The sequence below is a fragment of the Vigna umbellata genome, chromosome 4, assembly GCF_029865625.1.
Source record: "Vigna umbellata cultivar VRB3 chromosome 4, Vumbellata_1.0, whole genome shotgun sequence".
Taxonomy (NCBI): domain Eukaryota; kingdom Viridiplantae; phylum Streptophyta; class Magnoliopsida; order Fabales; family Fabaceae; genus Vigna; species Vigna umbellata.
Window position 1 is genome coordinate 10,903,754 of NC_142168.1, and position 25,377 is coordinate 10,929,130.

The following is a 25,377-nucleotide window of genomic DNA, read 5'->3' on the forward strand; positions in this document are numbered from 1 at the left end:
TAATAATAAGAAGGCTTTTTAAATTAAAATGTGAAATTGGATGTAAAATTGTTGCATGGTAGCAACGAATAAAGAAGCAGTGATGGTTAACCTAATGTGAATTCCAGTCATAGCATCTGTTAAATTTTAAAAAAGAAAAGAGTATACCTATTTCTAATGACTACTGACTCACTATGATGAAAGCAATAACAATTAGAGATACTACAACTGTGCAAATGCAGTGAAAGAAAGATGAGAAACTTTGGAAGGTTGAGGATGGGAAGATAATTCCAAGAATTTGCAGCTTGTAACTGACCAAAAAAAGGGGTCACAGAACAATCTCCCAAAAATCATTCAGTACTTCAGTTCAAAACAGCATTCTGTTTTGGTCCGCTTGACCGCCCACCTCTCCCTCTCCCTTGGTGATACCCTTCACCATGACCACGACCTCTACCAGAAAACTCACCACCACGGCTTCCGTAATCATTTCGACCGTATCCGCGACCACCACCACCGTAGTTCCCACGACCCCTGAAAGACTCATTTCTTAACCCACCCCTACCGGGTGGGATCCTAGGTCTTCCAGTATTGTTAATGCCACTGCCAACTGAAAGAGAACAAACACAATTAGTATTGTAAACAATGATGAAATCATTAATTCTTTCTCTTCTTTGTCGAATGAATGGCAACAATTTTATTCATGATAGTTAAGATTCAAATTACCTCGAGTAGTGGTTCTCTTTATCTCAACTACAGCTTGACGCCCCCCAATAGGAATAGGTGAAGCCTGACAAAATGAACTGACTCTCTTAAATAATGCTCAAAGATCTTCAGTTTTTTGCATTAAATTTGGAGTAACAAATGGATAAATCATTTAGAAAACACAGATAACTTCAAACATTATTTAAAATTATGTATATTGTAATGTGCCAATAGAAACAACTGATTTTCTAGTCTGGAAAATCATTCTGCACTATATTGCATCGACCATTTGCCTGATATAATACTCTTTCCCCTTTGAGGAAAAGATGAAGGAGAGAACGCGAAACCACAGATTTGCAGGTAATATGTGACCAACAGGGCAGGTCAATGTTTCAACCTGCTTCTCCAGTTTCGATGACCAGCAGCTGCCCAGATTTAACAATACGGAAATAAAAACGCACACACAAGGAATGGGTACATTATGAGAAAAAGTAAAAATTCTATGTTGGTCTATTTTGGGAAGGAAAGGTCTATCAACGAATTGGAGCCACCTTACATTGGTTTTAGCCAATACAATAAGGTGCAACCATTGGTGTTGCATGGTGGGATCACGTCATGTCCGAAGTTCCTAGTGGTCTCAACCAGCCAGAAAAGGGACGCTCAAAGTTTGGGGGCAGGAGTTACCCAGTTTCCTTTCTTTTGGACATATGAGTTGTCTACTGCTAATCTCCTTTTCAAAATGCCGTGTTTGGATGGCTCAGTATCTGCTAGTGTCAGGTCTTTTTCTTTTTTCTTTTTTGAAAATAGTTTCAACAAGTTGCTATTTCTTCTTCTACCTTTTGTTTGGCTGTATGGATATGTCGTAGGTTTCTGAAGAAGAATGCCAAGTTCAGTGCTGAATTAAAGCATGTCATTTGGGAAGCACGCTAGTAGCTCGTCACTTGGCATGGGGGTTAGTGTCCTTGGTCTTCAGATTAAAAGTTTACTACTTCTTACTAGTTAAAGCTTAGAAAACATTTGTTTGAAGGAGTGGTAGAAAATATTAAAGATATATTTAGTTTCTGTATCATTCTTTCTTGGTGTATTTCCTTATTGTAACAGGTTACAGTTTTATTGTTAGTGGGTCTGGGTTTGTGTGGTAGTACTTGTTCTTGTACTTGACCTAATCAGTAATATAAATAGGAGTTTTGTTGAACACATTACATTCAATCAATCGTACACTCTGCATTATTTTTGCTGTCTCTCTTTTACTTCTTTCCAAACCCACAACCTATAATCTTCAAGTGACTTTCTGTAATGCCCAGACAGGATGAGGTCAATAATCTTGCTTTCTGCTGTACCCACTTTAAAGTATATCAGCAAGGCTAACAAGGTTGTCTGTCTATAGGATTGATATCCTTCTACGATGCACTAAAGTCAAGTGCAGCCATTGAGTGAACGGGTTTAAGGATAAAAAACATGAAATGAATTAAAATAGCAGACGGGGGGAAGGAAATAAGATGAACTGTTTAGCTTTAACTTGGGAGACCTTCAGTTTGGACAACATTTTAACCCCTTCTCCAGAATAACAAGGTGAATGAAAAATTCAATTTGAACTGTGATGAATTTCAACAAACAGCAGCATGCTCGTACAGTTTAGGAAATAAACTAAAACATTTAAGACTTCAAAAATTTTATTTTAAGAGTATGATCGATTTTGTTTTAATTTCTAATTTGGTGGATCCACAAATTGAGTATACTACAGACATGCACAGTCCAACAACTGTCTAAGCTATATGATACATTTTTTGCAAATGTGTGACTCTTCAACAAAATATAAAATTTGTTTCAGGTTTTATTTAATGTGCACATATGGTTCTTAATACAATTATTCATCTACCATGATATTTAGTTAAACAATCGTTCAAGATGTTTTATGCAGATACTAAATCCAAAAGTACAATAGAAGACAATAAATTCGATGCCAAATCAAAACACAGGAAGATGGAAAGAAACCCAAGGACACTAAATCAGGATATTACTGAACAATACTAGCATAGCACAGATTAAAGAGCTGTCATTGTTTTAAAGAATATGTTCAATAGAGCAGCAAGCCAGCCGGAAGCTGCCCTTGTCCAATACAGTGGCTGCTATAGCGGAGCAATTTAGTGCAGTGGCCATAGAACAAATAGTGGGATATAAGGCCATACTCTGTTGTAGGTGCTGTTTACATGTATGTTTTGTTGAAGACACCTATGACTTTTTATTGTTAATTATGAAAGTTGTTATTTTAGAGTAATTTATCAGTTTTGAGAATTTATATGTGTGTGTATTCAAAATACCGGCTATCTCTCTATATGCTATCTCCAGACAGCGTTTTTCTGAGCCGGCTGCTATCCAAGATTGCCTCAGACTCAAACAAGTGCGTTGCAGAAACTACCACCAGCTAAATGTAGAGCTAATGTGCTTCCAAGAATGAGTTAGCTAAAAGGAGATCAATTGTAGGCTTTCAGCTTGATGCAGAGATGGTTGAGGTTTGTGAGAATAGAAGACTTAAGTAAACAAGAGAATAATCTTAAGTTTGAAGTAAGAATTCTTTTTATAATTTTCTACATGAGTTATATTATGCCAAATTGTTACCATCTAATGGAGCAGTGATATTTACATATTATATATACAACTGCATCCAAGTTCCAACTTGAAATTAGTCCCATTTTCAAACAGCTTCAACATAATAAATATAATTAGCTAGCATTATTAAAAGCCAAAACTATATAAATCTAAGCTACCCAGTGATGTAATGAGGACAATACCTGAATTGCACTATCCATCGAATTTAGAGATAGGAACTCAACAAAGCCAAAACAGTATCCCTGCTGCTGTAAAGACAAATAAAGTGTTTCCCACAAAACTACATTAGGGCTGAAGAAAATGCAAAAAGGAAATTTGAAAGCCTCCTAACGCGATAATCACCTTGTTATTTCTGACTTGGATGCCTTCCGGCTTGATGGGGCCAAATTTCTTAAACTCCGCTTCCAACTGACCAACCGTCACATTTAAAGGTAAATTTCGAATGTAAATGGAGTGCCCTTCAGCTGTTGTCGGCAGAATTTGTTTATCAGAATGTGTTTAAGAAAAATATATGGCTGAGTTGCAATCAGTGAACTTGATGACAAAAATAAATGATGTGTTTAAAATTCATTTTCTCCAAAACATTGAAAGACAAAACATAGCATGACGTATGTGAAAATTGAAACAAATAACATGTACCTTCTTCATGAGCATCACTACTTTCAGGGTCGTTAACAATATCCAAAGTTGCTTCAGGCACTTCATCGGATTCTACTGACTCAACTACCAGGTTCTCAGTTTTGTTAGGCCCTGACTTTAGCTTATTAGTAGGCACATAAATTTTAGTTGGTCCTGAACTCCCTTTTTGGACTTTCACCTAACAACAAATCAATAAGCTTCCAAAGAATAATAACAGAGGTTGTAAATGAAATACTTGGAGCAATACTTACAATTGATGCATAAGACTGCTTTGGAGCATCCTCCTGAGCTAAAGAAGCCACTTCTGTGGCCTGAGAATCATCATTCCCATTTGACTGAAAATGGGATTCTACATTGTCTTCATTTTCAGCAGGTATCTGTCTCTCGTGGTGATTGGGTGGAGCATTCTCTGCAACAATTTGACCTTTGTTCACAATAGAATTTGTGGGGTCTGGGGCAGGAGAATCAGCAACATAAATGGATTCTGTAAAGAAATAAGAAAGCATGAATACAACTATAGAATAAACTCTACTAGAAAATACAATTTTTTTAATTATAATCTTGCCTGGTTCTGGGGTTATTTTAACAGCAGCTGCATCATCATCTCCATTAACTGGAGGTAGTTCAGATGGTTCATCATCTTCTACATACCTAAAAACATCATTAAGAACAAAATAGCCATTGTCTTGCGGAGCAAGAAAGAATGACTGTGCAAATTTTCTTCTCATGTTATCCTTGCCAGTCAAGCATCCAGTCACCAGCACAGTCACTCCCTCCTTGTATGACTTTTGAGCATCTGCAGTTTTTATTTCTGCTTTAAATTCCTTGAAATTTAGTGAAAGAATCTTCTCATTAATGCCCTGCACCACAAACCCACACACTTAGGGATTGGCAGAAAGCCTGCGATATATCCACTAAACATTTACAGAAGCAACATAAAATTTAAATGAACGATGTTTCATCCTTCTAAACATTGTAAAACACAGGAAAATAGAAGTATAACCCATCAGATTCTCGAAAAAAATAATATCAAAATGAAGGGGCTAAAAAATGAATTAGCTATACATTAGTAGATAGTATGAACATACAGCAGTTTATTCAACTAGCAATTCATTAGAGCAATGAATGGTAATGGATATCAAAAGGTAGAATTACATTATATTTACAATGTCTCTTATTTTTCAACAAGGCATCAGAGGAAACATTTTTAGGAACTAAAAGAAGTAATAGAGGCACCAGTTTTGTATCAAAAAACTTACTTTCATGGTTGTAACTGATGTCATCACACCATTGGAATCAGGACGGCTAATCACACTAGAGTCCTGGTAAAACCGATAGACCAAATCTGGTGAATGGTGAAGAATGTGGTAATATTGTTCAACAAATGCATTACCCACATCTTGGGCACTGGGAGCAGTTGGAGGAGTAGCTGTTTGCAAGGCCATCTGTCCAAAACCAGTTGTTCAGTATTTGAAACTCAAGAAAATCTAGATACACAAAAATTGGTAAAACAAGGAATGTAATTCTATTTAGATCTAATTGGTCTCTCCAAAATAATAATTTTTGGACAGAACAAAGTGGTATCATTTGATCCAAGTAATTGATCTCACCTAGAGAGAAAGGGCATTCATTGTTATTGTATAGAACATATACGAGTTGTTTTAGAGAAACAGGATCCATATGTTCAAAGTTTAATATGTATTAATGATGAAATAAACCAACAAATCTCAGCTAGGCATAATATCTCTAAGATCAACATGTCAATAAATTCAATACCACAAAGAGAGGTATAACAGAAATATGAACCGTAAAATTGCTGTGTACTTGCATATAATATTCATACATTGTTTTTGCATGCCATGTAGGAGCAAGCAGATGAGGCAAATTGAGACAAAATGAAAGGCAGGGGTAACTATTAGAAGATGAAGCCTGGTTTATAAGACCCCGGTTAGCTAGATTAAAGTTGAGGGGATTTGAATAATAGAAGCACTCCTTGAGTTTAGCTTCTTGATTTTACTAAGTTGGAGGCATCAACAATTCCACTTTGTTAAACTAGCCGCTAATCCAAGACTCGCTATGCTTCAATAACTGACTCTGATTATTAACCTTCAATTTTATGACCACTTAAAATACTTATAGTAGTAAGTAGCAAGCAGTGTACATATCTATAAGCAGTCTTCCCTACAAGACTGAATGCATGAAAAGGAACACAGTTAATGCAGACGCATAAAAATTGAGGAAATTGGTGTTGACTAATCAATCGAGAACAAAAAAGGTTCAAAGATAAAATAAACTAGCTAGAGTCCACTCCCTCACAAGAGATAATTGTGAGAAACTAAGAAAAACAATATAACTAAGAGAAAAGGCACCATATAAAACGACAACAAAACACCCACATTCTCGAAATGCAGTGAGATCGCCTTAATTTATCATGCAACCAAATACATACATTCCAACGAAAAACAATAATCAAAGAACCTAGTTGTATTACCGTACTTGCCTCAGCAGATTACCCCAGATCCAACGAGAAACAAAAACCTCAAATCTAAACCCTAAACCGAACTCACAGCACGAAACAAACAACACCCATTTGAACTGCCAAATGAATCAATCATTACCCACGACGAAAAATCCAAACTTGGACGAAAAGAACAAAACTTCACAAAGGAACACATTTCACTTCAGCCAACATCCCATAATCACTAAGCCGGCAACAATGTCTGATCAATACTAAGAGAGAGAAAAAAAAAGATGTCATTGTTGGAACGCTAACGTAAGAATCACCCATTTGCCTATATTAGGAATCCGTAAAAGGGAATGAGAAAAACAAAAGTGTGAAAAACGATGGAGACCCAATTGCGAGGAGAATGAAAAGAGAGAATGTAGAGTACCTGTGAATGTGGTGGTGGCGGAGAAGGTCGTGATTTTGAAGATGATGGCACAGCGAGAGTAAGATGGAAATGGAGAAGAAAGGGAACAACAGAAGAGTTTGCGCACGAAAAACAGGGAGTAAGCGAAAGCTACCTGTGACTGTGATGAGTGAAACAAACTAAACTCTTAACTCACTGCAAAGTTCTCATTTGGGTCAGGTTACTTTCCATACGGTTCGTGAGGTTCACCATTATAATTCGGTTAACTACCAGAATCGAATGAAATATATATATATATATATATATATATATATATATATATATATATCGGGTTTTCAGTTGCTATTTTCAGTTGTTATATTTTAGTGTACCGAAATTTAGTAGACAACAATATCCTTATATATCATTATTCTAAGTTTTAAGGTTAAGGGTCTAAAACGAACGTTTCGAAAAAAATGAGGACCAAATTGTACCTTATTTTGACGAAAACCAGAAACGACCAATAGTTTAGGGACTAAAAACATATTTAACCCATAATAATTTGAAACCATCAAATTAATTTTTATTCTATAAAATTAAAAACAATATAAAACTTTTATTCCACAAAAATAAAAACAGGATAAAAGATACAATTCCTATCATAAATACCTAAAAAAAATCGTTTTTCAAATTTAATAACAAAGATCAAGATATCATATTCTAAACTTAAATATTTTTAGAAATTAATTTTTCTATATTATAAAACAAACACTTGAGATTGAAATTGTAAAATAATTCTAGATAACTTAATTGATCCCTCATAATCTTCTATTTATGAAAATAAATAGATATAAGAATACATGATAAATAAGGTAACTCTAGACACACTATAATCATGATAAATAGAGCAACTCTAGACACAATATAATCATGATAAATAGGATAACTTTAGACATAATATAATAATGATAAATAGGTAACTCTAGACACAATATAATCTTGATAAATAAAATAAATAAACTCACTCCAACAAAATCAACTTGTCTTGAATGTCAAGACAATAAACATGGTAACTTTAGCTTCGAACAACATGCACATATACTTTAGACCATCAAGAGAGAATGTCGACAAACCAAATTGGACTCATAAACTAGTGTAACCAAAGAGAATCCTCATAAACTTATGGAGAATAATATTGGACAATCACAAACTTCAACTACCACCATGAACCTTCAAGTAGACTTTGACAAAGTTGATTTCCATCAAAAGTGGATGTCGAGTGGTAGACAGCGACAAACTTCAGAGATTGGATTTCCATCAAGTAAGGATGGGGCCTACATGTCTAAAAGCGACAAACTGTAGAGATTGAATTCCATTAAGTATGGACGAGGCTTGCAGTAGCTAAAAGCGACAAACTAAAACGACTAAATTGTCATCACTGACTGATGGGGCCTGTAGTGGCTGAAACAAATTGCAATGACTAAACTTCCATCACTGATTGATGGGTCTGCAATGGTTGAAACATACGGCAAGGACTAAACTCCTATTATTGACTAATGGGGCCTCCAGTGGTTGAAAGTGACAAACTACAGGGACTAAGTTGCCATAATTGATTGATGAGGCCTATAGTGGCTGAAACATACTTCCCTCACGGTGAACGACGAAAATGATGACGTGTCGATGACAAATCGTGAAGGTGGAAGATCATAATGGTCTCCATAATTCATCAAAGCATCCAAAAACAAGGGGCAGGTGAAATTATTTGACTAAGATTCTTAATCTTGCCAGAAATAGACTCCCCCTCATGTCATGAGCAACCTTCAACCCATGACTTTAGTGTTGAAATTCCTGGGTGTTAACAAGTTAATAACACTGACTCTCCCTAGAGACTTTTAAATAAATGACACAAGTCATCAAGAACATCACAACTGCTACAATATGCAAAGCTAAACAAATATTATGAAAGGAGGCTAAGGAAAAAAGGTAAAAAGTTAAACCAAAGAGGTTTTTTTATTTGGTTAAGCGAAACGAACGATAGTAACACGATGTGACAAACACGCGTTGGAAGCTTATTAAAGAGAAGTCGTGCGTGATAGCGCATGCGGATGAGAATGAGGCAATAACTAGGGATGGGTCGCGCTCCTCGAGGTGCACAAAACCCCTAACTTTGCCAGAGAAAATGTGACGATGGCGAAGGCGGACGTCAGACAGATGTGGCGCACGTGGCAGCGCCTGGATGAGAATTAGCCTTCTCGCTCAAGGAGGCGATCCAGATCCACTAGTCATCGGACTAAATTGTGGTAGCAGATGTCAACGGATGACATTAGACAGTGGTCGACAACGGACAGCGGCACACGATGGTCAGCAGCGGACAACAGTGAACGGTGGAAACAACGAACAACGACAAACAGTGGCGAACGACGTCGAGAATAGACGTTAATGGTGACAAACTTTGTGGACAGCTATCATGGTGGCAAAATGTGCTAGATGAACAACTACAAATGGCACCAGACAACGACAAACGACGTCGAGCGGCTGCAAATGACGCTGGACAGCGACAAACAGTGTTAGACAATTCCGGACAACAACTAAGGTTTGGAGACTAGACAGAAATCAGAATGAGACTGCTCGTTGAGGTATTTTAGAAAAGATGAAATTTTTAAGGTCGTCGATGGCAGCGGCCACGGGCCACAGGTGGCAACAAAGATAAAGTAGGAAGAGACTCAGAGAACCTCCTCTGATACGAACTTGAGAATTAAACTCTAAAATAATTCTAGATGACTTAATTGATCCCTCTCATAATCTTCTATTTATAAGAATAAATTGATACAATAATACATGATAAAAAAGATAACCCTAGACACAATATAATGATGATAAATAGGACAACTCTAGACACAATATAATGATGATGAATATAAGTCCTTATTTTAAACGTCTTTTGAACGTCCGTTGTGGCGGGGGCAGACGTCTATAATATAGTAGACGTCCGTCCCCCTCCAGGACGGACGTTCAACAGACTGACAGTAGTTCAATCCATCAGTCTCTTTAACGTCCGTCCTGGAGGGGGACGAACGTCTATATATATTAAACGTCCGTCCCCCTCCAGAAAGGACGTTCAAGAGATTGATGGGTTGAACTACTGTCAGTCTCCTGAACGTCCGTCCTGGAGGGGGACGGACGTTTACTATATATAGACGTCCGTCCCCCTCCAGGACGGACGTTCAAGAGACTGATTGGTTCAACTACCCTGTCAGCCTCTTGAACGTCCGTCCTGGAAGGGGACGGACGTTTACATATAGTAGACGTCCGTCCCCCTCTAGGACGGACGTTCAAGATGCTGACAGGGTAGTTTAACCCGTCAACCTTTTGAACGTCCGTCCTTGAGGTGTCGGACGTTTACTATATGTAGACGTCCGGCCCCCTCCAGGACGGACGTTCAAAAGGCTGAATCTTCAACTCTCCCGTCAGGCTTTTGAACGTCCGTTAGAGGGGTCGGACGTCTACTGTATTATAGACGTCCGGCCCCGTCTAGGACGGACGTCTCCACACTCAATTATTTACATTTATGCCACCGGTCAATTATTTACGTTGGGGTTTTGGTGGACAGACGTCTATGAGGTGACGTTAAAGATCAATTTTGCACTAGTGAGGATAACTCTAGACACAATATAATCATGATAAATAGGATAATCCAGACATAATATAATAATGATAAATAGGATAAATATTATTTGACAAACATCTTTAAATACTCTATTATCACTTACTTAAGGCTCAACCTAGATGTGTAACTTAAACTTCATAAAATATGAGAGATTTAAACTAATTCAAAACATTACTTTTAAAATGGTTTAAAAATCACAACAAAATAATCGAAAAAAATTATTTTGGTTATAATAGACTGTAATCTAATTTAAATTCAAATTGAATCAATCCTATAAATAATTCACATTCATACATTAAATTAAATGAATTTATATTTATAGATAATTTTATATGGACATTTTTATGAGTATATTTATAGACATTTTTAAATACTCTAATTTGTCTTAATTTGGATTTTAATGGTATCAAGAGTTAGGAAATCTTTTAAGAAGAATTAAAATGTTTTTTTTTCATAATTGTAATTACAAAGAATAATGGATTTTAATGGAAGTTAATTGTGTGGTGACATAATAAAGAAGTGTGCATTTCTTTCTCTTTTGCTCCTGTTTGACACATCTTTCTCTCTCTTCGAATAAGAGAGAAAAAAATAATGTATTAATTCCTGCATGGAGATTTAAACTTAATATAATTAAGATAAGACTTTTTTTTACCAAACAATGTAACGTAGTTTAAGTACATAACATTAGATTTTTGAAATTTTTTCTACTAAATCATCTCCCTATTTATATTTAAATTATATAAATAAAAGTATAATTATAATTATAATTTTTATGAATTATAAATAAATAATAAATTTATATTTGAAATTGAAAAATATTGAAATAAATTTATCGAAGTTTATTAATATATATTTTTCAAATAAATGTAAATTAAGAATGAATGAAAATGATTATGTAATTATTTAAATATTTATGATCATTGATCTTGTATTTAAATTTTGTTATCTGTAATTAATAATTTTAAATATGTTTATTATTAAACGTATTTTATAATTTTTTTAATCAGTATGAATTTCATTAAATAAATGTCGTTATTAATTATTTTTAATTGATTTTAATTACACAAGTTTTACAATTTTGAGTTGCTTATCTAAATATTTTCAAATTTAAAGGCTTAAATGTTATTTTTATTTGTTTATTTATAGATTAGTTGTTTTAATTCAATTTTTAACTTCTATTATTATATCTTTATATCGTATTACTAATTTAATTTTTTTTATCTCAAAATATGTATACTTAAGTTTAAAATTAAGTACAAAACATTACAAAGTTAAAAATATGTATACATGAGACATTTACATTAACTATGACTAGTTAAACATAAAACATATTAAAAGATAACAATGAAAAAGCTAAAATTTTCAAATATAATATTCAAATAATAGTTTTTTAAATGATGTTTAAAATGAAAGTATGATATAAAAAATTGAAGTTAAAAATAGTATTGCCTCTATATTAGAGACAAATAAAGATTGAATAGATTAATGAATTATTTGAATTTCTTCCAGATAAATGATTGAATTAATGATGGTAGAATCTTGTATGTTATGGCCAAGTTGCCTCAGGCTTGTAGAGTACGATACAGAGTGCATTTCTTGTAATTATAAACAAAGGAATCTAAATTTTTTATAAACACATTAGTTCATCTCAATACTTGACCAATCCAAAAATATTTTAAACCTTATATAGATTTAAACCTCGTTAAAAGAGATATAAAGTATTAAATAAAAAAAATCACAAAATATTATAGTAATCGTTATTTCTTTCAGTAGGAGATTTGCGAAAAAACAAAAAGTGAACGTTATAGATATTTAAGAAAAGGTAATTGAGATGATAATAGAAAAAGGATGTACTTAAAGAAAGTTCTCTAACACTTGTTACATCATTGAAAAGGAGTTAAAATGTGTGTTTATTAATGTCATGCAATAATTAATGTATTATTCATTTATCTCTCACTCAAAGAGAGAGAAAAAGATGAGTTTGGGTGCATGTGAAATAAGAGAGAGAGAGAAAATGCAGATTTATTTATCACATCATCACACATTTTATTCTGTTTCTGTAAAATTAATGGAATAGATTTGATCGGTAGAAATTATATAAAGTAGAAACGAGATTGACCCTTTTTTAAAAATGAGGATGAAATTGACAATGAAAAGTGAAATTAAAGAGAAACTAAGTCATTAAACCTTATTAATATTAAATAATGTTTTATAAAAGAAATTAAAAATCTTCCTATTTTAATTTTTATAGAACATTATATGAACACAAAATAAAAATAAAAATGAGAGGCGCCACTAAAACTTGAGAAATGGTCCCCATCTGAATGTGATGTTAAGGTTGAAAATTTATTTGATTGGATCAATGATTCAATATCATTAAACTTATCTTAATTATATAAGTTGCTTTATGTAAAGTTAAAAATTGGCAAGTACTTCAGGTTTCTTATCCAATTGTTATTACTAGGGTTGAGAATTTATCTTAGAATTTAAGTCTCTTTTACCTATAAATAGATTAGTATAACATAATTTCACTGACAATCCTTTCATGTACAACTTTAGTCTTATGTTTTAGCAATCTCTCAAACTTTAATTTACAATTTCATAAGTCTCAACATTGAAGTATATTTGAGTGTAAGCATCTACCATTAAAATAGATTTTGTTGTATCGTTTCATTGCATCTCCCAAACTTGGGATGTAGATTACACGTTCTCTACATATGTGCAATTATTTTGGTTAATATTAGTTAAATAATTTATAGTTTTCTGCTTTTATAAGCTACGCAGACCTTTGACATCAACAAGAAAACCTCATTTTACCCTAAATATATTTGAAAATATATTTGATTACATAAATGATAATAACATGATTATCAAACTCACTTAAAACAAAATTGTAGTACATTGATCATGAGTTTCAACTCATAAGGACTAGTTCGAATTAACTCAATCCAAATTTAAGATTGAACAAAATTCATTTCGAATAAACGTTAAACCGAGTTGGTGTAAAATAAAAGTCAACTCAAATATACCTATCTAAAACTAAGTACGTTTAAGTTGAATTTCAAGTTAAATCAATCTAAGTCAAAAATATCACTCATTTAAGTTGATCTAAATTAAATGTTAACTAGAAACGGTGCAACCCATATTTATTAAATTTAATAATAAAGTAAATTAAATTGATCTCACTAAATTTAATTTAATTAACAAAGGGAATTCAATCTAGATTAAAAAAAAATTCAAATCTAACTAATATATTTAAAATGGATTTAATATAAATTAAATACTTTTTATTATATTAGATTGGATTAGATGGATTTTTAAAAATATATTCCATGTCCTTTATTAATAAAGCAAACACTTTCACACATTCCATCAAATTTCATATTTCTGAGTCTTGTTTCTTATCAATTCATCTTTTTATTCTGGTCGCATTTTCTTACTATCAGTAATCGATAAGGGAAAATAAGCATTGCGACCTTGTTTGTTCAACAACATGCGTTGAAGAAATGCGTCGACATAACTTCGGTAATCAAGGATAGATCTGAATAAGAGACGAATGTCCTGTGAGAGGAGATATTTTGTAGCTTTGAAACCCTGCTTCCACGAACAGTTTTTTCCATTCTTCTTCTCTTCTTTCTTTTCCATTAAAAAGACATGTCATTTGAACATCCATGACGAGCTTTAGTCCAGTAACTCCCTGCTCATCTTGGCCTTCGTTTATCACATTTTCTATCACAATTACTTTTCCTCTTTTGCCTTTACCAGAAATAGCTTCTCTGCAATTTTCTAATATCTTCTTACAATCCTTGTCACTCCAATTATGCAGAATCAACTACAAAAAGATTTATAAATTTGTTAATAACATGAATCGAATCGTATATTCGTATTCTATTTATTAAAAAAAAAGTTACAGTAGTGAAAGAAGTTTAGGAAACATTCGGTCAGACATGCGTACCTTGAGTAGAACTGCATCAGCCTTGGGAATAGATTCGAACATGTCACCGCCAACATATGTCAAATTGTTGGTTCCCGACAACTTCTCCACAACCTGTGGACGATCCAATACAGTGCACTTCACGTTAGGAAATGCATCGCAGATAGCCTTGGCTGCGGTTCCGGTTCCACCTCCGACATCCACAATGGACTCCACTCCTTCGAACACCCAATTGCAACCTCTTAATGCCAGGTTCATCATCTGAGAATCACTGGCCATTGCCTCATTGAACGTCTCGTTAATTGCTGGGTTTTTACCAAGAAAGTCCCACATAGTTGATCCTACGGAGACATCAACCAGTGTAAGATCATCCTCATAAGTCCACTTCTTCAAGTGAGACCACATATCTGAAAAAGTTGGGTCAGTTAAACCCTTTACCATTGGTGCAAGACACAAGTCAGTGCCTTTGACAAGAAGGTGTGATGCAGGTGTTAGACCATATGCTTCGTTTTCTTCTGTGCTGTGATGGACTCTTAGAATCTGAAGGAATCCATTGTGTGCCAGGTAGCGTAGCAGACTCTTCACGCCTCTAACTTTACTTGGAGGAATTTGTAGAATGGACACCAACTTTGGAAGTGAAATGGGTTGACCATGGTTGTGGATTATGTCTGGTATGCCAAGCTCAATCATCCATTTAATACTCATACAATCTACTGCATGAGCATACAAGTGTTTGTACAAGTGAACTTGACCTTCAAAGATCTCACTCGCGTTTAGGATATTATTTGAAGCCATAATTTGATGTGAATCTGTATTCTGTGTGGTGTTTCATACTTTCTCGCCCTTTATATAAAGATTAAAAACCTAAATTTGTATATTCGCTTTTAGAGTCTATTTGGATTTGAATCAATGGTAAGTTGAATTGATTATTTTTAGAAGTGATGAAGTAATTGTTTATTTCATTAAATGGTGTAACATATTTATATATGTATTTTCAGAAATAAAATATACACAGTTTTCAAGAGTTACGTACCACTCCGCGTCCACTTGTTTCGTTAAAATAATTGGAAAGCCGGCAATTCAGTCTTTTTCAATTATTTTAAAAGAATAGTTCTTGAAAGTTATACAACAAAACTCTTTAAGAAAAAACAAAGTAAAAATAATATTTAATTATTATATACTTGAATTTATACTATTTGTGTCTTATTTCATTCGCTTTTTCAATGGTCCATTTTACATTAATCACGTTAGTGTCACAATAAAAATTTCAATGAACTTAGTAAATATAGTTATAATAAGTTACAAAGATCTATCTGTATCTGTAGATGGAAAAAGAAAAACAGAAATCAAATAACATATTCGTGTTTCGGACTTTCTCACCCTATTTATAAAGATTCAAAAACCTAAATTTGTATTTCCGCGCTTAGTATATTCGCACATGGTAAGTTGAATTGATTATTTTCAGAAGTTATGAAATCGTTGTTTGTTTCATTAAATTGTAACATATCTATGTATTTTCAGAAATAAAATATACCCGAGTTTTTTAGTATTACGTGCCACTCTCCGTCCACTTGTTTTGTCAAATTATTTAGAAAGAGTAATATTAAATAACACTGGTTAACATTCATTTCACAAAGAGTAAAATAATTATAAAAAATAAATTTTTGTATTTATAGAAGAAAAATATAATAAAAGCATTAAAGGTAGTATAATATATATATATATATATATATATATATATATATATATATATATATATATATATATATATATATATATATATATGTATCAAAATATTATTACTTTAATTAAAAAGCCGACAATTCAATCTTTTTCAATTACATTGCTCTTGAAATAACAAAACTCTTTAACAAAAAACAGTAAAAATAGTAATTAATGTCTTTTCGTTACTAAAAAAGCTTGTTGTATACTTGAATTTATAGTTTACTTATGTTATATTTTATTCGTTTTTTTAATTGTCTATAATAATGATGTTTGTAAAAAATGTTGGAAGTCCATATCAATAGATAATGTCAATTAATAGTTTATAAGTAGGTGCAAATCTCATCTTACAAGACGATTTTGTAAGATTGAATTAGATTTAAAATCCACTTCTAACATAATATCAGAGACATAGTTAGAGCCTATTATAGCCAATTCATAGTTTATAGGTGGGTTCGTTGCAATTTTGAAACCTTTGTCTTGATTGGGGAAACCATTCTTACTGTAGCAAACAACTTCATTGTGCCAATTAGGTATAATAAGTTATAAAGATCTATCTTAATAGATAAAAAATGAAAAACACAAATCAAATAAGCAATATTATTTTATGTACAATAGTGCAGAAGTATAAGGAATAAAAAAATCCACTTGGTTTCATATATATTACAGTTCAAAGTCATTGGATTGAAGAAAAAAAAATATACACTAAAAATATACAAGAAAAAAAACGAGATTGTATAAAAAGTTATCTAAAAATTTATAAGTTTATGGAGAAAATTGGATAGATAGATTTATAAGATATAAATAGATAAAAAAAATCATTTTGCATACCAATTTTGTAGAGTTAAATAAAATAAGTTAAACTTAAAATCTACTTTCTTTTAAAATGTTTTATGTTTATTTTACTTGATTCAATTTTATGGTAAAATTTATCTATTTTATAATAATATTGAATTGAGTAAAAATGAAATTAACCATTTTATATGTGTATTTATTCTTTCATACGAATTATTTTAAAATAGTTACTTTGTAAAAAGTTAAGTGTTTAAATAACTATTAAACTCAATAAAAACAAAATTAGAGAACATATATGAGTTAATATTAGTGGAAAAATGATATTTTATAACATACAAAAATGATATATTATAATGTAGTTACTGGAGACATAGTTACGGACGATATAGTAAGTCTGCGCATTTTATAACGTAGCAAAAATTTTATATTTATACGGAATTTATTATGACAACTTTTCATTTGTGCGTTATAATAGAGCAGAAGATATTATGACGTAGAAATTTCTGTAAATTATAATATCTGATGCTAACATACATTATTTAGTACGTCTTATGATATTTAGAAGTTTCTATCACATACTTTCAATCAATCAACCCAAATTTATCTCCTCAGGACAATTAAAGCTAGAGTGGTTTCTCACAACACTACACAGACATGCACTGACTCAACAGAAGCCTGTAAAAAAGGCCACTAGAAAATGAGAAAAACATAGAAATTGTACCCTCCAGAGTAACTAAAACCACAATATATTGAAAACAGAATAAATTGATTATGCGTCGAAGTTATCGATCTCATAGCAGTGCATTACGGCTAACTCTGAAAACGCAATAATCCCTAATTTAAAGGAATTTATGATGAACAATCCAAACACATAAGAAAATCATAAGAAACTAGTGAAATTAATAGAAGAAAATTATAAGAAATTAGAAAAAAACAAATAATAGAATGTGAACTATGAATCATAAAACCTACTTGATAAATTAGAGATGAGAGGGAACGAGAGGGAACGTGATAATAGGTTTTGAATGAGAGGAGTGTTCGAAGGTTTAGAGACAAAGAACGGAGGAAAGAAACGAGATGAAAAGAAACGTTGAAATGAAATTAGGGAAATCTGAAAAACTAGGAAGGAGGAAATATTATAACTAATTTCTAAAACTCCGTTATAATATATTAAGAAATTTTCAACACGTACTCACATCTATGTAATAATAGGTTTTGAATTTATTTACAAGTTTGACACCGTATTTTATATTATAACTGATATACAAAACTACTTTATAATATGAATATGTTTTATTTTTATTACCATTCTGTCACAATCAACCTATTATGATGGATAATTTTTATCATAAGGATAATTTTTATCCGTTATGATAGATCGTCATAAGAAGTTATTTTTCCAACATTGATTTACGTGAACTTCTGATTTCTCAATATATAACTTCATCAGCATATTAGGAATCTGATTTAAAATATCGCATATGTGTGTCATACAAATTTGCGTCATCGTAGTAGAATAATTAATAATGCTGCAATGAAGTATTTTATTGGAAGTCACCGTTTCAATGTTTTGTAACCGCCGTTAAATAAATAAACACACAAAACAAAAACCATTAATAAATTAAATTTTTTAACTTTGAAATTCGTTTTCCTAAACCTCATCCATATGCTTGTGAATTTGACTTTTCATATAGTACCTCCTATTTTCTCGGATATTCACACCGTCACTAATATAACATAACAATAAGAACATAATTTAATATAATTATAACTATAATTATAAAAGAAATTATTTATATATATGTTTATTTATTTATTTATTGTTTTTCATTTTTTTAAGATCTTAAATTCGTTAACATAATTAATTTTTTTCAATATAAATAATTATATTATCAGTAAAAAGTTCATTTTTTATTTTATTTCGTAATCTTGTTTTAATAATTTTCATTGTAAATATTGATTTTTTTATTAGCCATAGAAATAATAAAAGTTAAGAAGACAAATTATACTAATAAAGTAAAATGTACTTAAATTTTCAATTCTTACCAAAAAATAACATAATTGTGGGATGAGAAAACGTCACTGAGTTAAATCCTCAGGTCTTCAAGTTTATTGGAAAATCTCAAGTAAATCCTCGTCACTAACTGCGTTTAAAGCAATTGACGTGGTGCACATATAACATGTTGACGTGTATGGTTTCATTACGTCTTATTTTATAATTTTCTTCCTTTTTTCATAAAAAGTAAAATAAGCCTTGAATTTCCTTCAGAGGATTCGGTCTTGACGACGAGGAGAGCATGGTTGCGCGCAAGGGTGAATAACTGGGAGCCAGACGGATCGAAACTTTTCGAAGGGGACTTCGGGCATTAAGGCGTAGGGGCCGCAGGAGGAGTAGCATTTCCAGAGATGGGAGCGTGGGAGAGGATTTCGATGAAAGATTTGTACTTGAGGCGGATGCCGATGCGGGAGGATTCAGGATTGGAGGAGTCGAAGGTGGGGGAGACGAGGAGGGAGTGGTAGGTGTAGGAGAAGGAGTGGAGAGGGACGCAGTGCTGGGAGAGGAGGGCGAAGTAGGTGTTGGTGGGGTCGTCGAGGAGGGCAGTGGCGAGGCGGCACGTGGCAGAGATGAGGGTGGGGGAGGCGCGTAAGGTGTGCGTTTGGAGGGGATGAATTTGTTGGCGAAGAGCAGCGAGAGAGTGCTCGTGATGTTGAAGGAGGGGTCGGTGTGGATGTAGATGTTGAAGAGGTTTGAGGGGGTGTCGTGGAAGATAAGGTCCCAGAGGGGGGAGAAGTGGAGATTGGTGTTCGTGAGGAAAAGGAAGGCTATTTTTGGATGAGAGGTGGAAGAATTTGGAGGGGTTAGTGGCGGAGGCGGTGGAGGTGCGAGAATTTTAGACTTATTTTTCAAACAAAATATTTAAGCTTTATGCAATTTATTTTTTCCGTGAAGCTTGATTTTCTGACATGATTAAAAGTTGAAAGAATATATTATTTGGTTGCATTTATGAGTGGAATGGTTCTAAGGGATCTGGTGTGTGTGGTTTGAGAATTCGATATTGAGATTTTGATGAACAGAAATGGTTTTGGCAGGTGGGGTGGGAAATATGACAGGTATTATTGTTCCAGAGAGAGGAGAGAGAAAGAAGGGAAAGGTGAATAAAGGTGTTATTGTTTCTGGATTCTTGCAGAGACTCTTCCGTATATGAAGAAGATGACGGTGAATAGTTACTCAGAAAACTAATCCTGATTTCCAGCAGCTTGTTATTAACGTATTGTTTCCCCACAATAAATTTTTTTCCAAGCAAAGTTATTAGCACAAAAATTTACGGGATAGATTGATCAGTTCTTGTTTTCAGAAATTCGTTCATTAAGAAACAACTTTTATTCCTCACTTTGGTGAAATGAAAAATAGGCTGAAATTTCTTTTATAATAACTTCAACTCTTTTTCAGAATAAAGTATCCATATAAATTACTAAACTGAACTAATTACATTATTTAATAATTATTAGACATTTTTATTTTTAATAAATTTATAAATTTAATAAAGTTAATCATTATTGATATTAGTGATTAAATTTTATTTGAATATAAACTAATAATTTAATATTTTAATAAAAAAATAATATTAATTGCTGAAAAGTTATTTAAATAAAAATTTTATTTAATATTTTAATAAAAATTTAACATTATTATTTAAATTTTATTCAAATTGAAAATGTTAATTTAATTATTTTTCAAATTAAAAAGCAACTTTTTAAATAATATAAATGATTTTACTATTAAATTTTATATATAAATAGGTTCTGTAATTCTTTATTTGGATCCACAAATATATTGTGAATAAAGAAAATAAACTAATAAAAGTAAGAATATTAAATTTGGATTGAAATATTTAAACAAGAATGATGAGATGAAAAAGGAAAAAGAAGGGAAAAATATAAGTGAAAAAAAGACAATTTGATATTTTCTATGATATGGATATTTAATAATCCTTTTCATAGTTGTACAATAAGGTAAAAGTTAAAATTAAAGTTTGTCAAAAATAATTAAATTAAGTTAATTGAAGAACTCCTATGTATGTTAGAAGAAACAGGTGCTTTCCTTGAGTCTCAGCACCAAAACGACGGTTTTGCATTGCGTTTTGAGAAATCTGCGGCACTGCGGCCATCAAAGAAGAGGAAGGAAAGGAACAATGTATTTGCGAAAGAGAAGGAGAATGATGATGGGGTTAAGGTGGAGTATGGTCGTAACGGTGACGTTCACTGTTTTTGTGTTGTGGTTTGGAACACTACACGTCCAAGCCTCTAATTCTGTTTCCGCCTTCGTTCAAAACGCCATCTACTCCAACAGAATCACCGTTTTTAGCTTCAAGATCACCCAATTTGGAAGACAGCTCCTCCAAAATGCTTAACCCCAAATCGCGATTTCTGCAATCCAAACCCTAACTCACAATTTTTTTACCACTACCACGTCAACTTTAATGAAAATTACATTGTTTTTTCACAACTTGGGACCACATTGAACTTTTTAAAAAAGGTAGGACGGACTTGAGCATTGCCCCCCTAAAGAGGGACAAAAAGAGGTATTAAGCCTACAATTCAAAAACAAATCAAACAATTTCCAATCTTTACCAATTTTTATCTTTTAACAGAAAAATCTTCAATCAATTCACAACACCTAATTGAGAGTTACCAGTAGATGATGAAGGAGAGGACGACGTTGAGGACGGCCTGACTGAGAAGCAGGAGAGCGACGACAACAAGGCCATAGACAGTGGAAGCGTCGGTAGTGTAAGAGCAGAAGTGTCTTATGCCACGTCAAATACTAATAATTTAAATAAAAGATTCCACATAATTTTAGATCACACCTCAACAAATTTTAACACGAAAAACTTAACGAAAAAGAGAGTAAAATTGACTTAATTTTATAAATAATATAACTCAATTAAGACTGTTTCAAATAAGAGGACTCACTTGAGATTCTCCACAAACTTAAAAACTAACATTATTTAAAAAACAGTTACTAATTAAAATTCTTGAAATCAACATTATTTGTCAGGTTCTCGAAACTGTAAGGACTTATTGAGGTTATCTAAAACTGTTACTAATTGCTTGGGTTACAAAGTAGGGGTTTCCAAAACCACTGAGATTGGAAATCTTTTAATTTCTTTATTACTGAAATTACTATTGAATCATAAACAATGCTTTAATAATAAACGAGAATCAAATAATCTGAAATAAAAAATAAATACTATTATATAAAGTAAACTGTAAACATTAGAAATACAGTTTAAAATTTTTCAACACAAGTAATAAACAATATTCAATCCTAAAAATTAAAAAAAAAATATTCTTAATAACATTTATTAATTTTGTCCTTCGTTATCCTCATCCTTTATTATTAGATGCCTACAATAAAAAATAATAATTAATAACTAATATATTAAAAAAATTAGACGAATTTAAGAGTTATTATCTTTGATGATGGTTGAAAAATGTTTAAATGTAAAAGCAATTTACTATGATAATTTTGAATCATAAATGTTATCATTGTTTTTATTTCATTAACTTGTGATGTTAGTGAATACCTGAAATGAAAAAAATTATTTGAAAAGTAGAAAAAGTTTAGTCAAATAAAAGCAACAAAAAGAAGTAAATATTGCTAAAACATTCATTAATATATGATATTCTAATTGTAAATACGAAAGAGAAGTTGAAGATGATCCATTATCACAATGACCATTGATTTCAAATATTTTAGATGAACAAAGACCCAAACCTAGAGTGCGAACACGTTCATAATACTTGTGGGTTCCTAAAGCAAAAGTCAATAAATCTGAATTTAAAATTTTTTTTGATTGAGATGATGGTGTTGTGCTCTATTAATATGCTTTAATTTCTTTCCTACATACAACATTTAATAAAAGGATATTGGAACATAAGCACAACAAAATGGATACCAAGCATTACAACTAATCTCATGAAGATGAAAATACTAGAAGAAGTAAAAGGAAATGAATTTAGGTACTGAATAGAAAATGACCTCAGAACAAAATATATATGTTCAATGCATGCATGGAAATGAATTGTGGTGTCTTAATATTATTTACTACAGCAATATATAGCCCTGTTTTCTGTCCTTAAAAATCCTCTCCTTTGTTACCTAGTTGTAATATTTTGTTCTTCTCATCCCTAGTGTGGCTCTTACTTCTACATGATTGAAACTCCACCCATTCTAAATCCTCCTAAATTGATATTATAAGGGCTTATTGGACTCTGTTACGAATGCATGCAAAATTATTTTAAGAAAACAGTTTTAATCTATAGTAGCAAACCTCATTCCAATATGTAAAACAGTAGAACAGTAGTAAGCATTGGTCTGACTCGAGGAGGTTTTCAATAAACGCTTGTTTGATAAGAAAAGGGGAAGAAAAACCAAAATAAAGTTATGTATTAGATAATCCGTAGAAACTTTTTCATTAGCTTCTTGAAAGTTAGATTTGTCCATAACCAATGACATTTCGTTAAGTCAGGTACTAAAGAGAGGATTTTGTATAGTCAAATACTAAAGTGACCAACACCTACAGTTAAGAAATTGAATCCATTTTTTAATGGTTTTTGTTCATGCTATTTCTCCTACTCTTAGTCAATTTACTTTGAAGTATGTCTTTAACTCTTAAAAGATAGTGCAATCCCTTTTCTCTCTGACCATTAACAAAGTTACTGGGATTCAGGTGTCAGAATCTTGGTCTTCTGTAATAACCATTAACAAAACCCTTTTTTCTCTTTTCCCCACCCCTTTATTGTGTAGATTTCTTCCACAGAAAATTGTATCATTCCTTTTTCTTTTTTCTCTTCTTTTTTGTGAAAAATGAAATGAAAATGTATTTGTATTCAATATTGCAATTCAATCTCTCCATGAAAATGTATTTGTATTCAACAGTGCTTTATGCGAATTTGCATGTCTATGCAAAAAGAACTATTATTACTACATCTAGATAAAAACTTTGTAAGATGGCTTAGCATACATATGCAAATATGTCTGAAAGCTCATGCCTTTTTCTTGACTTTCATCAAACAGAACCCAAACTTAACAAAATATCGATTCGTAACAGGGACCAATGTTTCTTGGAAGCTTACAACCATTAACATATCACTATTATATGTTAACCAATTTATGTTCACACTCTCTTTCCTATAAAAAAAGATGATTATGTATATTAAGTGTGATAAATATAATGAAATTTTAAAAGTGAAGAACAATAATGCTTCACCATTTCTTTCTTATTCCTAACAATGTTTTTGGATCCCTTTATGTGAGTAAGAGTTTGCTCTGTTCTATTGTACTTATTTTTCAGGACAATTTTCTAACATTGTCAACAAAAAATTATTAAATTATAACACAATGTTAAGAGAAGAAATATAGATTTTACCTTTTTTCTTTCATTACGTAGATAGTCAACAAAAGAAGTCTAATGATCTCTATCTATTCCTTCTGAAGCCATTGTAATCAATTCATGTCCAGTATGCGTGTCATCATCTCTTTATTGCCATTATTCTTACCGACAATCTCTCCATTTATGATTAAGTCTTCTCAAGATGTAATTTATTTGAACATCAAAATTAACTTCCAACTTTGCCTTAAAAAATATTTGAATCAAAATTAAAAACAAATACACAATAACTGAATTTCAATTACTTAGTTGAATGGTATTCTGCATCATGTCTTCTTTGTAATCTTTAGGAACCTTCTTCCAAGTAGAATAGCAAATAAGAAACGTCTTGACGTTTCTAGTAATACTTTCTAAGAACCAATTGAACAATGTTCCACCATCTCTAATTGGTTGACACTCATCATTCTAACTTACAACCATTTTTTCATTCTGAGGCAAAATTTCAAACATTATTTGTTTTTAATTGTTTACTGGTTATCTTGCATTGGTTATCTGTGAAGTAGCCAAAATTGTATCAAACAGGAATGTAGAACAATTCAGCAAGCAAAAGAGCGACATATTCTATCATATTGGGCTGTACTTGTGTGATTGTGTCTATATAATTAACCGTTGATAGCGGCTAAAGAAGCTGTGTTTAAGAGAATGAACATAAGAATTATAGCAGAATAGCCACGCATAAGAGTAAAATCATATATGCAACCTTTCTCCCAAGTTAATATTCAGATACTGTTGTAGCTTTCAGTTAGGTCTTTCTTTGCGTTCTTATTCTTTTTTTAAGACGTTCTGATTCAAATGATAACAGTTCTACCTCAAGCTACAAAATACAACTCATGTAATAACTACCTAATCATATGAAGTTTACAGTTAACAGAAGTTTATGTTTTGTAACATTAGTGTAAAAATTTAAACAGACAGATTAAAAAAGACATAGGAGTGTTTGGTTAGAATTGAACCCAATTTACTATATATGCTTTAAGCCTCTTTGTATAGACCTATTTACCAATCTCATTAATATCAATTAGATTT

The 25,377-nt window shown here is 32.1% G+C and overlaps 2 protein-coding genes and 1 pseudogene across 3 annotated transcripts; all 3 read right to left on the bottom strand.

Moving 5' to 3' along the window:
- LOC124830642 (nuclear transport factor 2-like) lies at positions 1-7,042 on the bottom strand. Of its 2 annotated transcripts, XM_047304415.1 has the most exons (9): positions 6,822-7,039; positions 5,190-5,375; positions 4,496-4,790; positions 4,182-4,414; positions 3,931-4,108; positions 3,634-3,755; positions 3,474-3,539; positions 703-766; positions 1-586 (listed from the first exon to the last, which is right to left on the bottom strand). In XM_047304415.1, exons 2-9 carry the CDS (start codon positions 5,373-5,375, stop codon positions 342-344), a joined length of 1,389 nt encoding a protein of 462 aa, XP_047160371.1. In that variant the 5' UTR covers positions 6,822-7,039; the 3' UTR covers positions 1-341. The 2 variants fall into 2 exon arrangements, with proteins under 2 accessions (XP_047160371.1, XP_087967463.1); XM_088111337.1 differs by having other exon boundaries at positions 4,182-4,790; positions 6,822-7,042.
- Positions 7,043-13,975: 6,933 nt separating this feature from the next.
- LOC124830652 (isoflavone 7-O-methyltransferase-like) lies at positions 13,976-15,175 on the bottom strand. Its single transcript, XM_047304426.2, has 2 exons — positions 14,402-15,175; positions 13,976-14,278 (listed from the first exon to the last, which is right to left on the bottom strand). The coding sequence occupies exons 1-2, from the start codon at positions 15,173-15,175 to the stop codon at positions 13,976-13,978; spliced, it is 1,077 nt and encodes a 358-aa protein (XP_047160382.2).
- A 3,800-nt stretch (positions 15,176-18,975) lies between these two features.
- LOC124830650 (glycosyltransferase BC10-like) lies at positions 18,976-19,788 on the bottom strand (annotated as a pseudogene).
- Between the last annotated feature and the right edge of the window lie 5,589 nt (positions 19,789-25,377).

What these genes read in the sequence shown, in the direction of transcription:
- LOC124830642 (XM_088111337.1), bottom strand. Translation starts at nt 5,375, where the DNA reads ATGGCCTTGCAAACAGCTACTCCTCCAACTGCTCCCAGTGCCCAAGAT. An exon ending in AGCAGTCTTATGCATCAATT is followed by an intron (nt 4,109 to 4,181) that starts GTAAGTATTGCT and finishes ATTTGTTGTTAG; the next exon opens with GTGAAAGTCCAAAAAGGGAG. An exon ending in TCCAAGTCAGAAATAACAAG is followed by an intron (nt 3,540 to 3,633) that starts GTGATTATCGCG and finishes TTGTCTTTACAG; the next exon opens with CAGCAGGGATACTGTTTTGG.
- LOC124830652 (XM_047304426.2), bottom strand. Translation starts at nt 15,175, where the DNA reads ATGGCTTCAAATAATATCCTAAACGCGAGTGAGATCTTTGAAGGTCAA. An exon ending in CTGATGCAGTTCTACTCAAG is followed by an intron (nt 14,279 to 14,401) that starts GTACGCATGTCT and finishes ATCTTTTTGTAG; the next exon opens with TTGATTCTGCATAATTGGAG.